This window comes from Dendrobates tinctorius, unplaced genomic scaffold, assembly GCF_039654945.1.
Source record: "Dendrobates tinctorius isolate UK_male_01 unplaced genomic scaffold, ASM3965494v1 ptg000250l, whole genome shotgun sequence".
In the NCBI taxonomy this organism is placed as follows: Eukaryota; Metazoa; Chordata; class Amphibia; order Anura; family Dendrobatidae; genus Dendrobates; species Dendrobates tinctorius.
This window is the reverse complement of record NW_027361917.1, coordinates 25844465-25866944: the sequence shown is the minus strand read 5'-3', so window position 1 is coordinate 25866944 and position 22480 is coordinate 25844465. Positions and strand designations below refer to the sequence as shown.

Here is a 22480-nt window from a genome sequence, read left to right as displayed (position 1 = left end):
ACAGCAGCTGGGGTGAGGTTGGACTAACCTGGCAACAGATTTACTAGTCCTCTAGTGATTATCTGCTAAAAAAAACCTAGTGATTATGAAAAATACACTAAAGTCTATTAAAACACATGTACTAAAGATCTTTTGTCTTTACATCATGCTTCTCATATTAGTTGGCAAAATCTTGGTAAACCATTTTCAAAGTTTCTCATGGTTCAACAAAATATGTCTTAACTGGTTTCAAACCAGAACAAGCAACTCAAATACTGCATAGAAGAGAACAGCAAACAAGGATATTGGAAAAAAAGAAAACTTTATTTAGAACATTTGTATGCTGAAGTTCCAAAATCTGCAGTTTTAAAGCTCTAAAGACAGACTGAGAAGTGCTTTCCTTTATACAAGCTGCTCAGGTAGGAACAGACCACAGCATAAGTCTTCATATAACAGCACAACATGGAAATGCAGAATCATGTTAGGGCAAAACCACAAAGGACCCAGAAACTATACTGCAATTGATCAGGTATAGCACATATCAGGCGAGCCACCAGTCTGTCAAGAACATCACATCCAAATTATTTACTCAAGAATGCAAGTAGCCATATGCATCAGGCAAGTACTTAATTTTTTTTTAACACCTTTTTTAAAATGGGTCTTTATCCTCATGCACCCAAAAGTATCCCTGCACTTTTTGGAAAGGAAATTCTAGTCATAACAGGTTACATTTATTGAACAAGTACTTTTAATTTAAAGGTACAAAAGTTTCACTTTCAGATGACAGGATATAACATACATTGTACGCTAGCCTACCAAAGTGACTTAAAAACAATTCAAAGGTGAAAAAAAATATGTCTGACAAGTGAATGACAAGTCTGTAAAAAAAGGAAAAAAAGTGTAAAGAGTCTAGCCATTCCTCTCTGGGCTTATGCTCCTTCGTGGGCTCCGGGATGGTGAGCGGCTGCAATTAAGAGAAATCAATTAATATCTCAAGTGAACTAAGACTTTCCCCAGAGACAGACATACATATTTTTATCAAAGAACATTAACTATAATATAACTTAAGTGTTGAGGAACAGAAAATGAGACATACCTTCTTTTGGGAGAAACAGATCTCGACTTTGATCTAGGAGATAAATTTAAAAAATTTAGAAAGGTCTTCAAGAACCATCAATAAGCAATCCTTGGGGTCACCATTTTGCTGATACATAAACTTTAGAGCTGTAAGGCTGTGTGCACAAGTCCAGAATTCCCAGATTATGCTTTTTTTGCCGCAAAAACGCATAAAATAACCAAGCCATTGTATTCAATGGCATTCCACACATGCTGTGCTAATGCTGCGTATTTTTCCACAGCAAAATTGCATCACGGAAAAATACGCAGCATGCCCATTCTTTGTGCAGAATCGCAGGAATTCCACGCACACATAGGAAAGCATTGTTCTGCTTACTTTCCGTATGTGGCTATGGCCACCATACGCAAAGTAAGCAGAAAATGTGCAGATGATACCCAGGGTCTGGAGGAGGAGACTCTCCTCCAGGCCCTGGGTACCATATCCCTGTAAAAAATAGAATTAAAATAAAAATGGTGATATTCTCACTTTCCGCCCTCAGCCACGCTCCCTTTCCCAGTGATGCCTTGCGACAATGACCTTTGATGAAGTTGCGGTCTCGCAGGTCTACATCAGAGGTCACTGTCGTAAGGCATCACTGGGAACGGGACTTGCTGGGAGCATCGCGAGGATCAGGGACGCTGCACAGGATGCCGGAGGGTGAGAAAAAAAACACGATTTTTCAATTTTTTTTAACTACATATCTTTTTACTACTGATGCCGCATAGGCAGCCTCAATAGTAAAAAGTTGGTCACACTCGTCAAACACTGTTTGACGAGTGTGACCAACCTGTCAATCAGTTTTCCAAGCGATGCTACAGATCACTTGGAAAACGCTAGCACTCTGCAAGCTAATTACGCTTGCAAAACACTAGTTAAGATGCAGGAAATACACAAGCGGAATTCTAGTATAATTTCCCACAGCAGGGAGTTGCCGAATTACCACGGAAATTCTGCAACGTGTGGACATAGCCTAAGACTCAGGGAAGCAATTTTCTTCATGCAGCATCTGGACAGTTAACTGGTTGCCCACATTTCACTAGGGATAGATTCTGCTAAAAAAAGTTGCACCACCAATTTGTAATTCGCTCAAACCCACTTACCCTCATGTTAAAACATTGTCCACTATTTTTGACAACCTTTTCAAAATAACCATATTCTCTTGTGTAAAAAGCCTATATTTACCTCCAGTGCCAGCAGTGCCCCAGGAACAGACAGGTCTCACGAGATCTTATGCCATGTGAACAATCAGCAGCAGATTCATTCACTTTCTTTGGACAAAAAGAATACATGGAGAAAGTGAGCTCTTGCTGCCCTCCGACTTCCTCCAAATGTCAATTATGTCCCAAGAAAGTGAAGTGGCTGCTAATTTGCTGCAGAGCTTACGTGGCATCACATCACACAAGCCCTGGAAGAGCCCATTGCTGAAACCGCACCAGAGTACGGGATATTATATGAGGGAATATAGAAATTGAGTAGGGGTTGTTGAAGTGGACAACCCCTTTTAATCACATGTAAGAAAGGGTAGACCCCAACAGATTATGACCATCTATGAACATTTATGGTAGATCCAGTGTAGAATGATCTGTTCTGGTAGTTAGGTGCAGGCTCCAGAGGTGGGAGCCACATTTAACATACTTATGTAGCGTGATGACAGTCAACAGCATATACCATACTTTACAGTTAAGTAATAATCCTACAATTAGCAACTTACAGGACTAATTATAGCAAAGAACCAAAAGTTAACAAATCTTAAGTTTATACTACATAGGCATGTACTGATTTAATAGCATTAAAGGGAACTTGTCATGTGAAAAAAACACAACACCACACTTGACATGCAGATATGGGGGAAAAGCAGCATTTTGAAGATGTGCATCCACTGCACAGAGTCTGGTGACTGGGAGGAAGTGAACATTATACCTCCCAGCAGCATCAGGCTTCAGTTAGATGGGTGGCTTCAATCACTGCCCAGAGTACAGAGTGAGCAGCAGCTGTAATAAAACTCAGTACAACGAACAGCCTACTTAGCATTGCATCAGTGCACTGTTGTGATTCCCTTTAAAATCTTACCATTTATGGAATGAGACAACTGTACTTGGAAGCATTGTTCTAAAAGTTTGTACAACATCTAGAAAAGGTTGTGCTACAAGAGCAAGCCAAAATAATTTCCTGCCCACTGCCCCATTTTTAAAAGGGCTTGTACACTACTAGAACATTTTTAGTTGTTGTAGCTTATGGTGCCATAACAACCATGTAACATTCTTTCAATAGCATCTGTTTACTTGCTGGTATTGACAATTGCATGTAACAATCGACTACAGCCTTCACTAGTCCGAGTAGAAAAAAAAAAAAAAATTAAAAAAAAAAAAAAAAAAAAAAAAAAAAAAAAAAGACAGTCCTGCACTGATGCAATAGTTAAAGGCGTATCACCATCTCCAAGATTCTAGCCCAAAATGTAGTAGGTGTAATAGCAAATATCACTTAGAAATGTAGCATAGTTCTTGAGATTACTAATGATGCTCACTTCATGTGAAGGCCATTGCAGTAGCATGAGTATCTCCATGGTTACAACCACTCAGTGAAAGGTAAGCTTCTGCAATGGCCAGCACATAATGCATGTCACTTAGGCTGGTTTCACACTTGCGTTTTTTTTGCGCTTGTTTTTTTGCGCAAAAACCGCATTTTTTCCCCCTATACTTTACATGGGTGCGCATACACATGCGTTTGTATGCGCATGCGGTTTTTTGTAGCGTGCGCTCAGGCGCACAAAACGCATCTTTTGTGCGTCCGCTTGTCCCAATAAAACGCATGCGCACGCAATGCGGTTTTTTAACCAAGCACCCATTATAGTCTATGGGTGCGCTGACGTGGTAATGCGCACGTCAGCGCAAAAAAAGGCATGCTTTTTAAAAAAAAAAAAACTGCTCAAAACCGCACACAAATGCATGATGCGTTTATGTGCGTTTGCACAGCGCAAAAAACGCAAGTGTGAAAGTAGCCTTACCTCATCAGGCAAGCTATACTACATTTCTAGTTTAAGGCATTTTCTAATACTACACTAACTACATATTTGGGCTAGGACCTTGGAGACTGGATTACCCTCTTAAGGCTGCAGCCGATTAGTGGGTACTCATGATGCAGTAGTCAGAGACACAGTCAGGATACAGAAGGACACAGGGCTGAGATGGCAGAACGGCTCTGGAGCTTAGTACAGAGTTTTTTGTTTTTTTTAATAGCCCAGGATGCAGCAAAAAATATAATGTACGAAACAGGACAAGCCCCCACAAAGGGGTATTCTTGTGCCATTTCTGCATCGGAGGTGAGGGTCGATGACAACCAACATGCCTATAGTGCATCTGTAATATTTAAAGAACCAACAGGCAAATTTGCAGAAATGCTCATTACTGATCAGCTCATGTAAAAAGGACACTGATCAATCAAACTAGTAAAATATTCATAGGGTAACTGAAACACGTACAGAGGACAATATCCTGCCAAATTCTTTATTCCAGCTTATACAATTGCAATAACATTTCTGTTCCCATAAGCTCACGTTTGCTCATGAAAACAGGCAAATCAACTTGCATATACATATAGTCATTCTGCGCTAATTATTAGGCTCAAGTCAGCACATTTAAATCAATTAGAGAAGTGAAATGCATTCTTACCTGCTTCTAGGGCGTGAGACAGACCTGGATCTGGAGCGAGACCTTGATCTGAAAACAGTGCAAATATTTTAGATGTACCGCCAAGTAATAGAAATTTAACATTACACACTACCCAGTTAGGTTTTATACCTTACACTTACCTGGACCTCTTAACTGATGGAGATCGTGATCTTCGTGGAGAACCAGATCTTGACCTACGAGGTGAGCCAGACCTAGACCTACGGGGAGACCTAGACCTACAAAACAGATTACACAAGACAAGCTTTAGACAGTTTCTGAAAGACAAAATAAAGCATTTACCCTGCTCAATTTGTGCTCCTTGACAACTTTAAGGGAGGTAACCACCAAAGAATAGCAAATACAAGTAGTAACACCCCAAACAAATGACAAGACCAACATTAGATGCAGGACGTTTCATGGGAAAGTATTTTTTTTCTTAAGTTTTGAATAATACTTTCGTTAGCTAGTATATGAGGAAAAGGCATGAACTGGCTTCAGTCCAGAGAGCAAAGCTCTACACTTTGCTGTGATGAGGTTACTCTACAGTTAAAAGAGCCCCATGAGCTCTTCACACAATTAAACTCACCTCCTTCCTCGGCTTCTGCTTCTAGAACGAGTGTATCGCCTTCCCCGGGATCTTGAGTGAGACCGTGACCTGGATCTGAATATTTAAATGTAAAGTTAACTTCTATTTAGAAGTCGTCAATTAGGTAGACTACAGTCAGACAGCAATGAGTGTCTGAAATCAGGAAACCTATTTGCCTTGAATAGATCTACCTAGGAGAAACTGGTTAAATAAAAGGAGTTTCACTTTACAATAAAATTAAATAAATAAAATAAAGAAAGAAAGAAAGAAAGAAAAAATAGATAAAAAATAAAAAATTAAAATAAAAAACAAGACTAGAATTTGTAGTAAATAAACCTTGCAAGTCTGCAGGTCGACCCTCTTTGGCCTCAAGGTCTAGAAGATCTAGACGGTCTAGAAGGATCTACCAGCCGATCACTTCATCTACTGTAGGTCTTCAATCTAACGACGATCATACTGACAGCCATATGAGCCAGGTGAGGCTTGATTGACGTATTTTCTAGTTGGGAATGTGGTCAATCTGTAGTTCTTTTCTAAAGCGGAGGGGAGCCCCAATTGTATGCCAATATTACTCTGATACGGCGATCACAGTAGATCGTAGATTTCAAGGCCTCTACAGAATCTTAAAGGATGATCTAGTTGTAGAAGGCTTGAGGGGATCTGGCGTCTTATGCTGATCACCTCAAGGTCTAGCAGAATCATAAGGTCGGATTTGCAAGGCGCCTCAGCATGAAATCTTAAGGCTCGTGACATTCTGAATGAAGTCGACTGACTCAAACGAAGAAACCTGTAAGGTTTTGACCAGGTTGATTATTAAGATACTTGAACAGTGCAAAGTCATAACATAAGCCATAATGCATAAAAAAGCAGCAGTCCACAATAAAATCTGTTAACAGCTACCACTGCCCATTTTAGGTTACTTCTGCCATAGTAAATGCTCATTTTCTCCCCACACCCAACTATCACGCAAAGTTTCCTGTAGGCTGCAAGCACATGCATACAAGGCTACTGAAGGTCCTATATAATATCTAATCCAAACATGTCAAACATTTAGCCTTAGGGCAAAAAAAAAAAAAAAAAAAAAAAAGTACCACCACAGACATTTTGCCTATGAGGAAAATTTAATTTGCCTTTTAGAACTTTGTTGAGCAAGAGAAATCTTACGTTTCAGTAAAAAGCTGAAGATAATCATCTTTTCTGCATATTAAACAGCACAGGGTGGTATGTTACTATGACTGCCCACAGACTTGTCTGACACATTTGTACATGCCAAGAACTATTCTCTAGTGTGAACCTGCCAGCCACCCCCTTCTAGCCTAACACTGGACTAGGTCCCATATTCTTTCTTCATTCTACCTATTAAAAGCAGCTGCTGCTTTAAGACTATCCCTGAACATCTGGCTACTCCTCAAAAACCTAGTGTACCTGCTTCTCATACGTCAGCTGTACCTTAAGCAGTCATAAGCATAGTGACCCTTTTCACCACACTCATAACATCTATCACTTGGGTCAAAAGGACGCCGTGCTGGGGGTCTGTCGTAGCGAGATCTCCGCGGCATGCCTGTGGACAGCTCTACTCGAACTCTTGAGCCACAAATCACTCTGTAAAGATATTAACTCACAATTAGTGTATTGTTAAAAACATGACGATGAAGCTATACATTGTCTTTTCAACCACCCTACCCTCACAGCATAGCACAATTGATAAAGTGATACCAAATGAGTTTCTCAATAAAGTAAGGGCAATGTACAGATGTTTTATAGCATGGCTTGTGGTCTTCTAAACTTAGCAGGGTTGTCCAGGTTTGAAATGAAAGTCAGCAGCCACGCTGTGCCTGCAGACTTTCAGAATCCTCAGTGTGCACACTGTCAGGACTCAAGTGACCCAAGATATGCGATTTACTTATGCAGTTATGCGCTGACTAGACGTGTGCAGCCTCACTCAATTCACTTGTATGGAGTGAGCCCGCGCATGTCCACTTGGCATGTGGTCAAAAGTAGGCAAGTAACATTCTTCAGTCACATGACTGCCCACCCTCACCAGTAGCACAGGAGAACCCTAACAGCATGTGGTATGCATGGTGTAAGGATTCAGAAGTCTGCATAATTTCATTCCAAACCTAGACAACCCCTTTACACATCAGATCTGTGGCTGATGGCAGTCCCACAGATTGCAAGAACAATCAAGATTCAACTCAGACAATTCCCATTGAAAGAAGTTACAATAATTGCATATTTCCAATTCCTGCAAATCCCATTTGTTTTAATTGAGTGTAATAACCAGGGCTGTGGAGTCTGTAAGCCAAACCTCTGACTCCTCAATTTCCATGACACCGACCAACAAAATGGGCTCAGACTCGACAGCCCTGGTAACATCCTGCCCGCTGGCAACCAGGAACAAGACCAGTGCACTCAGGATTTCTGTGATTCATGACATCTCTTAAAAAATGACACTGACAATCTCCCACTTATTTACTTTATTTACCTTCAAAAAGAGCCTGAAGACCCACCTCTTCCGACAAGCCTATAACCTGCAGTAACCACCGATCGACCAAACCGCTGCACGACCAGCTCTACCCTCGCCTACTGTATTATCACCCATCCCTTGAAGATTGTGAGCCCTCGCGGGCAGGGTCCTCTCTCCTCCTGTACCAGTTATGACTTGTATTGTTTAAGATTATTGTACTTGTTTTTATGTATACCCCCCTCACATGTAAAGCGCCATGGAATAAATGGCGCTATAACAATAAATAATAATAATAATAATTTACTGCATTAGCCAGAAGGGGAAAAAAGTGAAGGACATACTTTCCATCTAATCCACGCACAGCATCTTCAGCATCCCGTGTGTCTTCGAACTCTACAAAAGCAAAACCAGGAGGGTTGCGTGCAATCCAGACTGTACGCAGGGGGCCGTAGTAACTAAATGCACGCTCCAACTCTCCTTTGCCAGCTCCAGTTCCTAGATTACCGACATAGACTTTTGCTTCTGAAAAAAAAAGGTTTAAGTTTATAAAGAAAACCAAAACTGATCAATGTGAATAACTCCAAGAGCCATCATAAGGCCATGTTTAGTATTATAACGCAGTATATGTAAGCCAAAACCAGGAGTGGAACAGTCAGAGGAAAATTGTAATGGAAACACATGCAACACTCCTGCATTCTCAAGGTATTGGCTAGGATGTTTTCAAACTGTGCTTTGGCACCAGTTTGTTGCTCCATCTGGTCCCCTGTAACTCCCAAAATGGGATTCAGGCATAATACGCCGATGAGGACATAGAATTAATGGTGGCAACAAAATCATTGTACATCATTTTCAGGTGTATACGCCTACTTGGGACAAACAGTCGTATGTAGTCTACCAAGTTTGGGTGTGCGTCTCCAGAAGACGCATACCAACCAAAATGATGCAAGGCAGAATACATTCACTCTAGCAGCACTATTACAGTCTATGCCCCCATTGGTGCATAGACCCAAATCCCGTTCTGTGGGGATGTTTAGACGCAAGCCCTGACGGGACTAATGAACTGGTGACAATGCATTGTGAAAGCACCCTTACAAGTGCTGTGTCCTAGGGGTATCCTGTTGCTTACAGTGAGAACCAGGACCAGATTTGAACCACAGGAATGAAAGCCACAACAAGCAGGCCCCTTCATTGTTAACAGCAGTAGTGGTCGTACCCATTGCTACAAATCAATACAGCTCAGGTGCATTAACAAGACAAAAAAATTGCAAGATCAAAACAAAAAAGACCTGATACAGGATGAAACATTGTATCCTGCACATGGCAAGTTAAAGGAGGTCTTTATTTCTCATCCGATTTGGATGCTGTAGGCTAAATTTCAACAAAAGTTGCCAATACCAGACCCAAGGTCCAAAATCACGTATGTTTACAGGGTGTGGACCAAGATAATAATCCATCCCAGAAATCATGAGGATGGGGCTCTAAAAAGCACAGCTGAGTGGGACAAAGAACAAACGTGGGCACCTCCATTCAATTTCTAAATTGGGTCAGATGGAGTACAGGACCACACACCTCTGGCAGTACGATAGACATGTATGGAAATGGGTGTGCCTGCTCGACATTTGCGCAATTCAGAAGTGCTTTACAGAGCCTTTACAAACTAAAGGGGTTGTCCACTATTAGGACAGCACCTTCTTAAACTAAATGTTCGGCCCCAATAATAAAGCCTATCAGGGCTGTGGAGTCTGTCATGGAAATTGAGACGGAGGTTTGACTTACCGACTCCACAGCAATACTTTGCCTCCTGTGCCGGCTTCGTTCCAGCAGTGTCGGCCCTTGCAATCTTGGGGCTTTATTATTTTATCAGGGTCAAACATTTAGTTTAAGGAAAAAAAGTTTGAAAAAGAAAGAAAAACACTCGGAAGGGGCGGAATAAATTCATAAACATCCTTTTAAAGCTCAGGTCATTAGTGGACATATTTTCAGGCCTGGTTATTTCTAGCGATCTGCTCTCACAAGACATTAAGGCGGCACTCACACGGCCAATGCCGCCCTCCTCGGGACACATAGTATACGAGGCGGTGACCCAAATACGGGGAACACATAGTATAGGAGGCAGTGACCCGAATACGGGGAACACATAGTATAGGAGGCAGTGACCCGAATATGGAAGCTACAACAGGATCCAGCTCAGAGACAGCAAACAAGCCTAGAAAACTAAGAACCAAACACAGGTATGAGGAGCAGGCGGAGAACTACAGGCCAATGGTGAGGCCGCAGACCGGGGGAGCACAGGCCTGACTGCGGACAAAGGTGAGGAGCCGCCTATGGGCACGGAGAGACCCGGCACTGCCCGCCCCACCTCGGGCGCTCACTCGCCGGCCAACCCGGTGTTCCACCGCCGCCCTGTACCATGCACGGAGCTCACACAGCCTGCACGTGTCCTCCGCCGCTCCCGCCGGCAGTGCGCGGGACGCAGCACGTGTCGTGGTTTCTACCGCCCGTTAGGCCGGGCTGGTCTGCACACCCACACGACGGAGGCCAGTGAGGAGACACACGGACATAAGCAGCACACGTAATGCTAACACGAGGAGACGACACCACGATCCGCCATTACCGAGCAGCGCTGCACAAAGCGCCAAACACGTGACCGCGCACACTGCAAAATGGCGACCGCAGGCCTAACGCGCCGCCAGAGGAAGGGAACACGCCCGCCTCGGAGACCTCCCTGGGTGCTCCGTAACACTTACCGCCACTGTACCGGCCGTACCGCGACATGTCCGCACGCTGCTCCCTACCACAACGCCGCCGTTGTCTCTAGAGCGCAGCAGCGCGTCTCCCCGCTCTTTATCAGCCACCAACGGTCGTGAAGCCAGCGATTGGCTGAGGCGATTACGTCACGTGCAGCTCCTCCTCCTTTCTGGGAGAACGCGCTTTCCTGCAGCCACCTGGTAACTAGGGAGGGGGCGGGGCCGGCGGTGGCCGTGCGGGGCCTTTGTTGTGCTGAAGGCGTGTGGTTACAGAGCGCGCAGTAATGGCGGCGTCCTGTAGAGCAGCGGCCCTCCACATACACAGCCCACTGCTCCTAGGAAACCGGGGAGGTACAAGCTGGCGGCAACGGGAACGAAAAACCGGTGGTTACACCTGGCAGCCAGTCACACGCTTCCTATAGGGCGTCCAGGCAGTGAGCGGATCGCTGGCTGCAGGAAACCCATTTATTTTAAAGGGAGTGTGAGCAATGATGGCGCGTCCTCAGTCCCCTATACTCTGGTGACTGCCGGCTGCAGGTCGCCATCGCCCGCCTCTCCCATACACCGGAGCGCTCGCCCTGCCCATGTGCTCTCTGACACAGCCCGATCTCCCCCAGCCACAGCAGTGTCACAGCTTAGGGTATGGATCACTAGGGCCTGACACCCCGGGAGCCCACAGGTCAGGGGGCACCGGAGCCGGCACTGCAGAGCCACTCTTGGTCTGTACCCCACTGATCTGATACTGACCCAGCCATTGCGAGCTCCCCTGAGCCAGGCATCAGAAAGCTGCAGCCATCTTCTCTGCAAACAAGAGGGTCAGGCATTAAAATTCCCCACAATATATAATATGGCTACAGTAGACGAGGCTGAAGTTGGTTTCTTATTCGTCAGTTGTTATTCTGCAATTTTTTCAGTTTTTTTATAGGTTTAACAACAAAAAATAAGCATCACAATAATAACCTACAATGCAGTAAGGCGCCCTGATGTGAATACACTTAAAAAGAGCTACAAAAACTATGAAACTGGCACAAACTTGGGCATCAAAGTGGACACAGAAGGGCATTAATGAAAGGGTTAAATGACTTTGGGCCACTGATCTCACACTCCAGACATATAGAACAGGCAGCGTCACAAATCCAGGTCTCTCCAGCCTGGCCCAAATGGGTTCTGGGCATCAGAACTGGCATCAAAGTGGTCAAACAGCCCATTTTCACAGATTTGAATAACATGTTTTTAAGGGGTTAAATGACTGGGCCACTGATCTCACACTAAGAATACAGAAATAGTGACGCCCAGAACTCATTTGGAGAAGGCTGCAGGGTCCTGGGTTTCATGCGGGCATCACGATCTGTGTATTCTTAGTGTGAGATCAGTGCTCCAAAGTCACTTAACCCCTTAAAAACATCAGTTACTTATTCAAATGGCCAAAATCGGCTGTTTGCCCACTTTGATGCAAGTTCTGATGCCCAGAACCCATTTGGGCCAGGCTGGAGAGACCTGATTTTGATGTGAGGCTCACTGTTCTATATTTCTGCAGTGTAATATCAGTGGACCAAAGTCATTTAACCATTTCATTAACCCCTTAAGGATTAACCACCCAAGGGTGGTTTGCACGTTCATGACCGGGCCAATTTTTACAATTCTTACCACTGTCCCTTTATGAGGTCATAACTCTGGAACGCTTCCATGGATCCCGGTGATTCTGACATTGTTTTCTCGTGACATATTGTACTTCATGTTAGTGGTAAAATTTCATTCATATAACGTGCGTTTATTTGTGAAAAAAATGGAAATTTGGCGAAAATTTTGAAAATTTTGCAATTTTCCAACTTTGAATTTTTATGCCCTTAAATCACAGAGATACGGCACACAAAAACTTGATAAGTAGCATTTCCACATGTTTACTTTACATCAGCACAATTTTGGAACCAACATTTTTTTTTGTTAGGAAGTTATAAGGGTTAAAAATTGACCAGCGATTTCTCATTTTTACAACACCATTTTATTTTTACGGACCACATCACATTTGAAGCCACTTTGAGGGGTCTATATGATAGAAAATACCCAAAAGTGACACTATTCTAAAAACTGCACCCCTTAAGGTGCTCAAAACCACATTCAAGAAGTTTATTAACCCTTTAGGTGCGTCACAGGAATTTTTTGAATATTTAAAAAAAATGAACATTTCACTTTTTTTCACAAAAAAAATACTTCAGGTTCAATTTTTTTTTTATTTTACCAAGGGTAACAGGAAAAATTGGACTGCAAAAGTTATTGTGCAATTTGTCCTGAGTACGCCAATACCAGATTTGTGGGGGGGAACCACTGTTTTGGCGCATGGCAGACCTCAGAAGGGAAGGAGCGACGTTTGACTTTTTCAATGCAAAATTGGCTGGAATTCAGATCGGACGCCATGTCGCGTTTGGAGAGCCCCTGATGTACCTAAACAGTGGAAACCCCCCACAAGTGACCCCATTTTGGAAACTAGACCCCCCAAGGAACTTATCTAGATATGTGGTGAGAACTTTGAACCCACAAGGGCTTCACAGAAGTTTATAACGTACAGCGGTACAATTAAAAAATCATATTTTCTCCACAAAAATGATCTTTTCACCCCCAATTTTTATTTTCCCAAGGGTAACAGGACCCTAAAAGTTATTGCGCAATTTTGAGTGCACTGATACCCCACATGTGGGGGGTAAACCACTATTTGGGCGCATGGCAGAGCTCGGAAGGGAAGCAGCGCCATTTGACGTTTTTGGCTGGAATTGAGATCGGACACCATGTCGCGTTTGGAAAGCCCCTGATGTACCAAAACAGTAGAAACCCCCCACAAATGACACCATTTTGGAAACGACCCCCCAAGGAACTTATCTAGATGTGTGGTGAGTACTTTGAACCCCCCAGTGCTTCACATAAGTTTATAACGCCCGGGCGTGAAAATAAAAAAATCATATTTTTTCCACAAACATGATCAATTAGTCTCCAATTTTTTTATTTTCCCAAGGGTAAGAGGAGAAATTGGACCCCAAATGTTGTTGTCCAATTTGTCCTGAGTACGCTGATACCTCATATGTGGGAGAAAACTACTGTATGGGCACACGTCGGGGCTCGGAAGGGAAGTAGTGACGTTTTGGAATGCAGACTTTGATGGAATGGTCTGCGGGTGTCATGTGCGTTTGGAGAGCCCTGATGTACCTAAACTATTGAAACCCCACAAGTGACCCCATTTTGGAAACTAGACCCCCCACGGAACTTATCTAGATGTGTGGTGAGCACTTTGAACCCCCAAGTGCTTCACAGAAGTTTATAATGCCTCGGCGTGAAAATAAAAAAAACATTTTTTCCACAACAATGATATTTTTGCCCCCAATTTTTTTATTTTCCTAAGGGTAAAAGGAGAAATTGGACCCCAAAAGTTGTTTTGCAATTTGTCCTGAGTATGCTGATACCCGATATGTGGGGTTAAAACACTGTTTGGGCGCATGGCAGAGCTTGGAAGGGAAGGAGCACCATTTGACTTTTTCAACGCAGAATTGGCTGGAATTGAGATCAGACGCCATGTTGCATTTGGAGAGCACCTGATGTGCCCAAACAGTGGAAACTCCCAATTCTAACTCCAACCCTAACCCCAACACACCCCTAACCCTAATCTCAGCCCTAACCCTAGCACTAACCCTAATGGGAAAGTGGAAATAAATACATTTTCTTTTAGTTTTATTATTTTTCCCTAACTAAGGGGGTGATAACGGGGGGTTTGATTTACTATTTATGGCGGTTTTTATGTTTGGCAGCTGTCACGCTAAAAGACGCTTTTTATTGTAAAAATAGTTTTTGCATCACCACATATTGAGAGCTATAATTTTTCCAAATTTTGACCCACCGAGTCATGTGAGGTCTTATTCTTTGCGGGACGAATTGACGTTTTTATTGGTACCATTTTCGGGCACGTGACATTTTTTGATCGCTTTTTATTCTGATTTTTGGGACGCAGAATGAACAAAAACCAGCGTTTCATGAATTTCTTTTGGGGGGGTGCATTTACACCGTTCCGCATGCGGTAAAATTGATAAAGTGGTTTTATTCTTCAGGTCAGTACGGTTACAGCGATACCTCATTTATGTCTTTTTATGTTTTGTCGGTTTTATGCAATGAAAACTGTTTTATATAAAAAATAATTATTTTTGCATCGCTTTATTCTGCGAGCTATAACTTTTTTATTTTTTTTCGGATGATGCTGTATGGCGGCTCGTTTTTTGTGGGACAAGCTGACGTTTTCAGCGGTACCATGGATATTTATATGCATCTTTTTGATCGCACATTATTGCACTTTTTGTTCGGCGGTATGATAATAAATCATTATTTTTATCGGTCGTCCATGACAGCACCACCTGAGAGAGGGGATCCACCCTTCAGGAACAGGAAACCTACAGATACAAAAGGGCGGCACCTCTCCCACGCATCAGTTGGTTTCCTGTTCCTAGAGGACGGGACTTCCTTCAGATCGTCCATCATGGAGTCGCCGAGGGATTCCCAGGCCAGCTGACCGACCCAGGTAGCGAGGGGGTCTCCTACCTCGGTCAAGCTCGGGTCCCTGGAAGCGCCATGGTGGGGCCGGGTAGGTCGCCACGACGGTGGTAAGAGCAGGTGGAGCCAAGGGTCCGGTGGACAGCCGCCTCCATAATGCCGGCACCCGGAGGTATGTATGTCCCGGGCCCCTCCTGGTGCGCTCTCCCCGTGGTCCGGTCTCTCTTCCTGTCCGGGCCGGCGGTGGCGCCCGGTCGGCGGGCGCAGGTCGGCTCGCGTGGGGGCTGTGGCCTTGCCTGAGCCGGGGGCGCCGTGCCGGCTCCCTCTGCGCGCTCCTCGCAGGCCTCAGACGGGCGGCGGAAGTGACGCGGCGGAGGGGGCGGGGACGGGGACGCCGAAACCGGAAGTCGGGTGCCGGCCGGCTTCCAGCGTGCGCCGTGTGTGCACGGCGGTACTGGGCGGCACGCGGTGCCCGGGGCAGGGGGGGGATGACCGGAGCATGCGGGGGGAGGTCGCGGGGGGGTCCCGGGTGGGAGGTGCTGCGCCAGAACCCTGCTGACCCGGACAAGGAGGCCTTAAAAGGCAGGAGGTGACACTGGGGTGCTTCTGAAGGCCCAGCGATGGATACGACAAGCCCCCATAGAGCAGCTGGATGAGGTGCAGGAGCACCCACAGAAACAGGCCACAGTGAAACCGCGAGTGGCCAGCAGAAGAAACGGACGGGCGAACAAAGCCACAGAAGTTCCTCCAGGCTAAAGGACCCTCCTGCCTCCCTCCGTGATCCGGTACCTGCCTCATCTGCATGGGTAAGAGATCTCCGTGAATGTACCCTGATGCAGTGTTCCCTTATGTTTTTTTCGCAGGGGAGGAAAGCTACGGGAAAACAGAAGCACAGGGAATGTGCTCTCTGTAGTTGCCCCTTGCCGGACGGCCACCCTAAAAAGTTGTGTCAGCCATGCGTGAGACAAACGGTAGGGGTGGAAGGGGACGTTGGCCCAGGGGTAGATTGACAGGCCCTTACACTCTCCCCCGTCCATACAGGTAGCGGAAGAAACGCCTGACTTCACCACAAGCCTGAGGGACATAATCAGGACAGAGATAAAGGCCCTATCTAAAAACGATTCTTCTAGGGGAAGAGAATTTAGTTTCTCAGGTTCAGAGTCCTCGACCGCCCTAAAGATCGATGACTCTTCAGATTCCCCGGCCTCCACTTCGTCTTCTTCGGAGGAAGACTCGAGTCGATTCTGCTTCCCCTTAGACCAGATGGATAAGCTAGTTAAAGCAATAAGGTCCACCATGGGGGTAGCAGACACAAAACCGGAACTTTCAGCTCAGGACGTGATGTTCGGGGGTCTAGATCCCAGGAAGCGGAAGGCCTTTCCATTAAATGATAAGGTCCAGAGCCTAATAGATAGGGAATGGAAGAGACTTGAAAAAAGGGGCTCCTTACCTCCTGCCTTCAAGCGGAGGTACCCGTTTGACGACCCAGTGGATCATGTGCGAGTGTTCTCCGACAATCAGGTCACCGTGGCTTATATCAACCACCAAGGCGGGACTCGTTCCAAACCCCTGATGAATGTGGCAGAACGGTTGTTCCGGCTAGCAGAGCAGCATTTTCAATCTTTAACAGCTCTACATATAAAAGGGAAGGAAAATATCACAGCAGATTTCCTAAGCCGCAATCCACTAAATCTTCGACCTGATTGTACAAAAATGGGGACAACCAGAGGTAGACCTCTTCGCTACCAGGGAAAACAGAAAATTAAAACAATTTTGCTCCCTAAATCCCAGAGAGAACCCCCTGGCGGTAGATGCCTTTCTGATAAAGTGGGACTTCAGGCTAGCATACGCCTTCCCTCCCCTATCGCTTCTACCCCTGGTGATGAAGAAAATCAGGAGAGACAGAGCAAGGGTGATAGTTATCGCTCCATTTTGGCCCAGGAGGGCTTGGTTTTCTTGCCTCAGGACCATGTCGGTGTCCGACCCTTGGGTCCTTCCGGACATCCCGGATCTCCTATCCCAGGGCCCAATGTTCCATCCTCAGGTGGCTGGCCTACATCTGACGGCGTGGAGTTTGAACGGACACTGCTGAGAGAAAAAGGCTTCTCTCCAGACCTGATTAACACCCTACTTAAAAGTAGAAAAGTCATCACTACCAAAATCTGTGCCAGAATTTGGAAAAAATTCCTGCAGAACTCTGGAGTGGTCGCTGGCGGTTCGGCACCTGTAAACCAAATCTTAGAGTTTCTTCAGAAAGGTCTGGATATGGGGCTCTCCACTAGTACCCTTAAAGTACAAGTATCAGCCTTGGGGGGCCCTCTTTAGCTGCAACATCGCGGGTAATTACTGGATCAGTAGATTCATTAAGGCAGCAGGTAGATCCAGACCAATAGCGAAAGATAGATTCATGCCGTGGGACTTGAACCTAGTCCTCACGGCTATGACAGAAGCCCCATTCGAACCTCTCATCAGCTTCCATAAAAAACCTGTCCCTCAAAGTGGCCTTCCTGGTAGCTCAGCGATCTGTCACAGGCATAGACACAGACTTCCTCATGCCTGCGCTTTGCAGGCAGTGAGGAAGTCAGCTCCCTACAGGCCCCCGAAGGTCCCCGTCGCCATCTTGGATCCGGGGGCCTGTAGGGAAAGAGCCCCCCCGCAGCAGCGCTGCACATTGCGCTGCCGTGGGGGGCTCAGGGAAGCACGGCGGGAGCCCCCTCCCTGCCGATGCTTCCCTTTAACCCCCGGTACACCGCGATCGTGTTTGATCGCGGTGTACAAGGGGTTAACGTGTCGGGGGCGGTCCGTGACCGCCCCTGACACATTGTGCCGGGTGTCAGCTGTGATAATCAGTGTTAAAGCCCTTTGGTGCCCACTGTGATGCCCATGTTTATGCCAGTTTTATAGTTTTTGTAGCTGTTTCTAAGTGTATTCACATCAGGGCACCTTGCTGAATTGTATGTTATTATGGTGATGCTTATTTTTTGTTGTTAAACCTATAAAGAAACAAAAGAAAATATTGCCGAATAACAACTGACAAACAAGAAACCGACTTCAACCTCGTCTACAAGAGTTGGTCAATGCAGAATGTGCTGTAAATGTTTTCATAATAATTTGTGAATGTTATGAAATGTCCTATAAATGTTTGTTCTGTTCCTGATCTAAGGAGCTGAGTTTTTAGTTGAGATGAATCTGTGCTGCACTTTATGTACATGCTCAGTAGTGACCAGTGCTGTGGGTCGTAGCTGAGATGAATCTGTGCTGAACTTTATGTACATGCTCAGTAGTGACCAGGGCTGTGGGGTCGTAGAGGAGATGAATGTGTGCTGCACTTTATGCACATGCTCAGTAATGACCAGTGCTGTGGGGTCGTAGCTGAGATGAATCTGTGCTGAACTTTATGTACATGCTCAGTAGTGACCAGGGCTGTGGGGTCGTAGATGAGATGAATCTGTGCTGCACTTTATGTACATGCTCAGTAGTGACCAGTGCTGTGGGGTCGTAGCTAAGATGAATCCCCATTGACACCCACCAGTCGGCAGCCTCTAAACTCTTGTCCCTTACTTCATCCTTTGGACTTACTCAGTGGTCCTCCTCAGCCACCCACACAGATGGACATACATTAGACTTGGTCTTCACCCGCCTCTGCTCTCTTTCTAACTTCACCACCTCCCCTCTCCCTCCATCTGACCACCATCTACTCACTTTCTTATCCCTGCCCTCCTCACCTGTCACCCATGTCCAGCAGCATGCGCACCCCTGCAGAAACCTCACACATCTAGACACTCGCACACTCTGACTCTATCCTACCACTGTCCTCCATAGCTTCACTCCACGACACTGACACTAGTTTCTAGAATGCCACTCTTGCATCAGCCATCGACTCAGTTGCCCCGTCATGCATAACAGAGTGCGACAAACCAATAGACAACCCTGGCACAATAACACCACTAAAAAGCTTCGGCAAGCATCCAGAATTGCAGAATGGCGCTGGAAGAAAACGCATTCGCAAGACGACTTCACTGCACTCAAACAAGCAACACTTGCATTCAAATCAGCTCTCACCTCTGCTAAACAGGCCTACTTTACATCCCTTGTATCTTCCTTATCTCACAACCCCAAACAGTTGTTCAATACTTTTAACTCCCTCCTCCGCCCACAACCGCCACCTCCGACTTCCCTAATCTCTGCCGAGGACTTTGCCGCACACTTCAAAAACAAGTTAGACCAAACCCGGCAAGTCTTTATTGCCTAACCACCACAACCCCTTTGTATACCAGACCAATGCCCAAACCCCATAACCTCCTTATCTAACATCACTGAAGGGGAGCTTGCTCATCTCTCCAAATCACACCTCACCACTTGTGCACTTGACCCTATCCCATCCCACCTCCTCCCCAATATCACCACCACTCTTATCCCATCCCTAAACCACCTCTTCAACCTATCACTAACTTCTGGTACCTTCCCTTCTGCTTTCAAACATGCCACAATCACACCTATCCTTAAAAATCCAACCCTCGATCCAACAGCCACGTCCAGCAATCACCCAATATCGCTGCTCCCATTCACTTATAAACTCCTGGAGCAGCATGTCCACACGGTACTTTCCTCCCACCTCTCATCTAACTTGCTCTTTGACAATCTGCAATCTGGCTTCCGCCCCCATCACTCCACTGAGACAGCCCTGACCAAAATTACTAACAACCTACACACAGCCAAAGCTAACGGACAATACTCTATACTCCTGCTTCTAGACCTGTCCTCTGCTTTCGACACAGTTGACCACTGCCTCCTACGACAGATCCTCTCCTCCTTTGGCATCAAAAACCTCGCCCTATCCTGGATCTCCTCATACATTTCCAACCGCACATTCAGCATCTCCTACTCCCACACCACCTCCTCATCCCACCCTCTCTGTTGGAATCCCCCAAGGCTCTGTTCTAGGACCCCTACTCTTCTCAATCTACACACTTGGTCTGGGGCAACTCATAAAGTCCCACGGACTCCAGTACCACCTTTATGCCAATGATACTCAGATGTACCTCTCTGGCCCAGACATCACCTCTCTGCTCTCCAGAATCCCAGAGTGTCTATCAGCCATATCCTCCTCTCACTTCCTCAAACTCAATGTGGACAAATCTGAACAGATCATCTTTCCCCCTATCTCAGATCTTCCTTACCCGATCTTTCTATAACAATTGACAACATCACGCTTTCCCCCGTACCGGAGGTCCGCTGCCTCGGAGTAACCGTTGACTCTGCCCTGTCCTTCAAACCGCACATCCAAGCTCTCTCCACCTTCTGTCGCCTCCAGCTCAAAAATATTTCCAGAATCCGTCCCTCAACCCTCAATTTACTAAAATGCTTGTACATGCCCTCATCATCTCCCGCCTCAACTATTGCAACATCCTTTTCTGTGGCCTCCCTGCTAACACCCTCGCACATCTCCAGTCCATCCTCAACTCTGCCGCCCGACTAATCCATCTCTCTCCTCGCTACTCCTCACTGGCTCCCATTCCCTCAGCGTATTCATTTCAAACTACTAATACTGACCTAGAAGGCCATCTATAACCTGTCTCCCCCATACATCTCTGAACTAATCTCCCGATACCTTCCCTCACGTAATCTCCAGTCATCCCAAGACCTCCTTCTCTCCTCCACACTTATTCGCTCCTCACCCAACCGCCTCCAAGACTTCTCCCGAATAATCCCCATCCTCTGGAATTCCCTGCCCCAACACGTCCGGCTGTCAACCACACTCGGATCCTTCAGATGGAACCTGAAAGCCCACCTCTTCAGGAAAGCCTACAGCCTGCAATGATCCCCGCTGCCTCCTCACCACTATTGGAGCTACCGCCTCACGATCTCTGGAGCTGCTGCAACCCCCCCCAACCTGTCTCCTTCCCCACTATCCTGTAGCATGTAAGCCCAAAAGGGCAGGGTCCTCTCTCCCCTCTATATCAGTCTGTGATTGTTAGTTTGTTTGCTGTAAGTGAAATCTGTAATCTGTATGTAACCCCTTCTCATGTACAGCACCATGGAACCAATCGTGCTTTATAAATAATAATAATCTGTGCTGCACTTTATGTACATGCTCAGTAGTGAGGCAGTGCTGTGGAGTCGTAGTTGAGATGAACCTGTGCTGCACTTTATGCACATGCTCAGTAGTGACCAGTGCTGTGGGGTCGTAGTTGAGATGAATCTGTGCTGCACTTTATGTACATTCTCAGTAGTGACCAGGGCTGTGGGGTCTGTTATGAATGAGTCACCGTAGGAGGCAAAAACAGAAATGCTAGCTAAGTCCAGAAAACCAGAGAAGTTGGCAGCTATCGGATTGCATAATTTACAATTATTTTTGAAACTCAAAAATTTAGATCGATCCCCCAAAAATACATCAGGTGTAGGGATCTTTGGTTCAACAGCATGCGAACGAGCAAGGTAGGTGGAAATTCCCCGCACTTCCGCAGCGAGCTGCTCCACATGATCAGACAATTGCTTTATCTCCATTGAGAGAAAAAAAAAAAATTCCCCCTACGGCCTCAGAGATATAGAGGAAAGAATATACACACTCTTTTTTTTTTTAAACACAATTCTTTCCTGCTATTGAGTACCCTAGGATCTGCGGTATGGCGGGTGATTCTGTTATGAATGAGTCACCGTAGGAGGCAAAAACAGAAATGCTAGCTAAGTCCAGAAAACCAGAGAAGTTGGCAGCTATCGGATTGCAGACCCCTGAACCTATCAACACAACTAGCAGTAGCCGTGGGGGGTTCCTACGATGCCCTAGACCCCTCGATCACAGCCGGAGGACTATATAGCCTAAAGACAGAAAGGGAAATCTAAACTGCCCCAGAGCAGACCCCAAAGCAAAAGGCAGCCCCCAACATATAATGACGGTGAGGCAAGAAGAAAGAACACTAACACAGACAGAAAGATAGACTGAGCAAAGACGGGGCCCAAGCTAACTAGATAGGAAAGGACAGGAAGGCTGCTGTCTGCAATCCGTGAAAAACCCTATGAAAATAAAAGCCAACCAACTGACAGTGAAAAAAGGCCCTGAAGACGCTAAGCTTCAAAAAGCTATGTCAGTACTCAGGAATATTCTGAAGACAGAGCAACCGGCAAAAGGAGATTCAGCTCACCCCAGCAGGCTCATTACCTTCCTTTACCAGAATAGGGAGTTCACCAGACCTCAGTGACGAAGGGGAAAATGAACTCACAACAGTACCTCCCCCTTGAGGAGGGGTCACCGAACCCTCAACCACGCCACCAGAGCGATCAGGGTGAGCCCGATGAAAGGCACGCACCAATCTTTTGGCATGAATATCAGAAGCAGAGACCCAGGAATTACCCTCCTGACCATAACCCTTCCACTTAACCAAATACTGG

General features: G+C 45.8%; 2 protein-coding genes across 4 annotated transcripts in view; one reads left to right on the top strand and one right to left on the bottom strand.

The window, feature by feature from the left end:
* Window positions 1-282: 282 nt before the first annotated feature.
* On the bottom strand, window positions 283-10722 carry SRSF7 (serine and arginine rich splicing factor 7). 2 transcript variants are annotated; one of them, XM_073557555.1, is made up of 8 exons: window positions 10565-10722; window positions 8159-8339; window positions 6800-6952; window positions 5351-5425; window positions 4905-5000; window positions 4765-4812; window positions 1076-1108; window positions 283-943 (listed from the first exon to the last, which is right to left on the bottom strand). In XM_073557555.1, the coding sequence occupies exons 1-8, from the start codon at window positions 10590-10592 to the stop codon at window positions 889-891; spliced, it is 669 nt and encodes a 222-aa protein (XP_073413656.1). In that variant the 5' UTR covers window positions 10593-10722; the 3' UTR covers window positions 283-888. The 2 variants fall into 2 exon arrangements, 1 of the variants encoding a protein (XP_073413656.1); XR_012224887.1 differs by lacking the exons at window positions 283-943; window positions 1076-1108; window positions 4765-4812; window positions 4905-5000 and adding an exon at window positions 5687-6137 and having other exon boundaries at window positions 5348-5425.
* The window catches only part of GEMIN6 (gem nuclear organelle associated protein 6), a 57940-nt gene continuing 46176 nt past the window's right edge, over window positions 10717-22480 (top strand). The window contains exon 1 of one of the 2 annotated variants that reach the window (XM_073557564.1): window positions 10717-10765. Coding sequence is in view for 1 of the 2 variants with exons in the window: in XM_073557556.1 (XP_073413657.1) it covers window positions 10849-10915 (67 nt within the window). In the remaining variant the exon portion in view is untranslated. Of the gene's footprint in view, window positions 10766-10833; window positions 10916-22480 lie in introns of those variants that run through there. The other variant, XM_073557556.1, reaches the window with a different exon arrangement.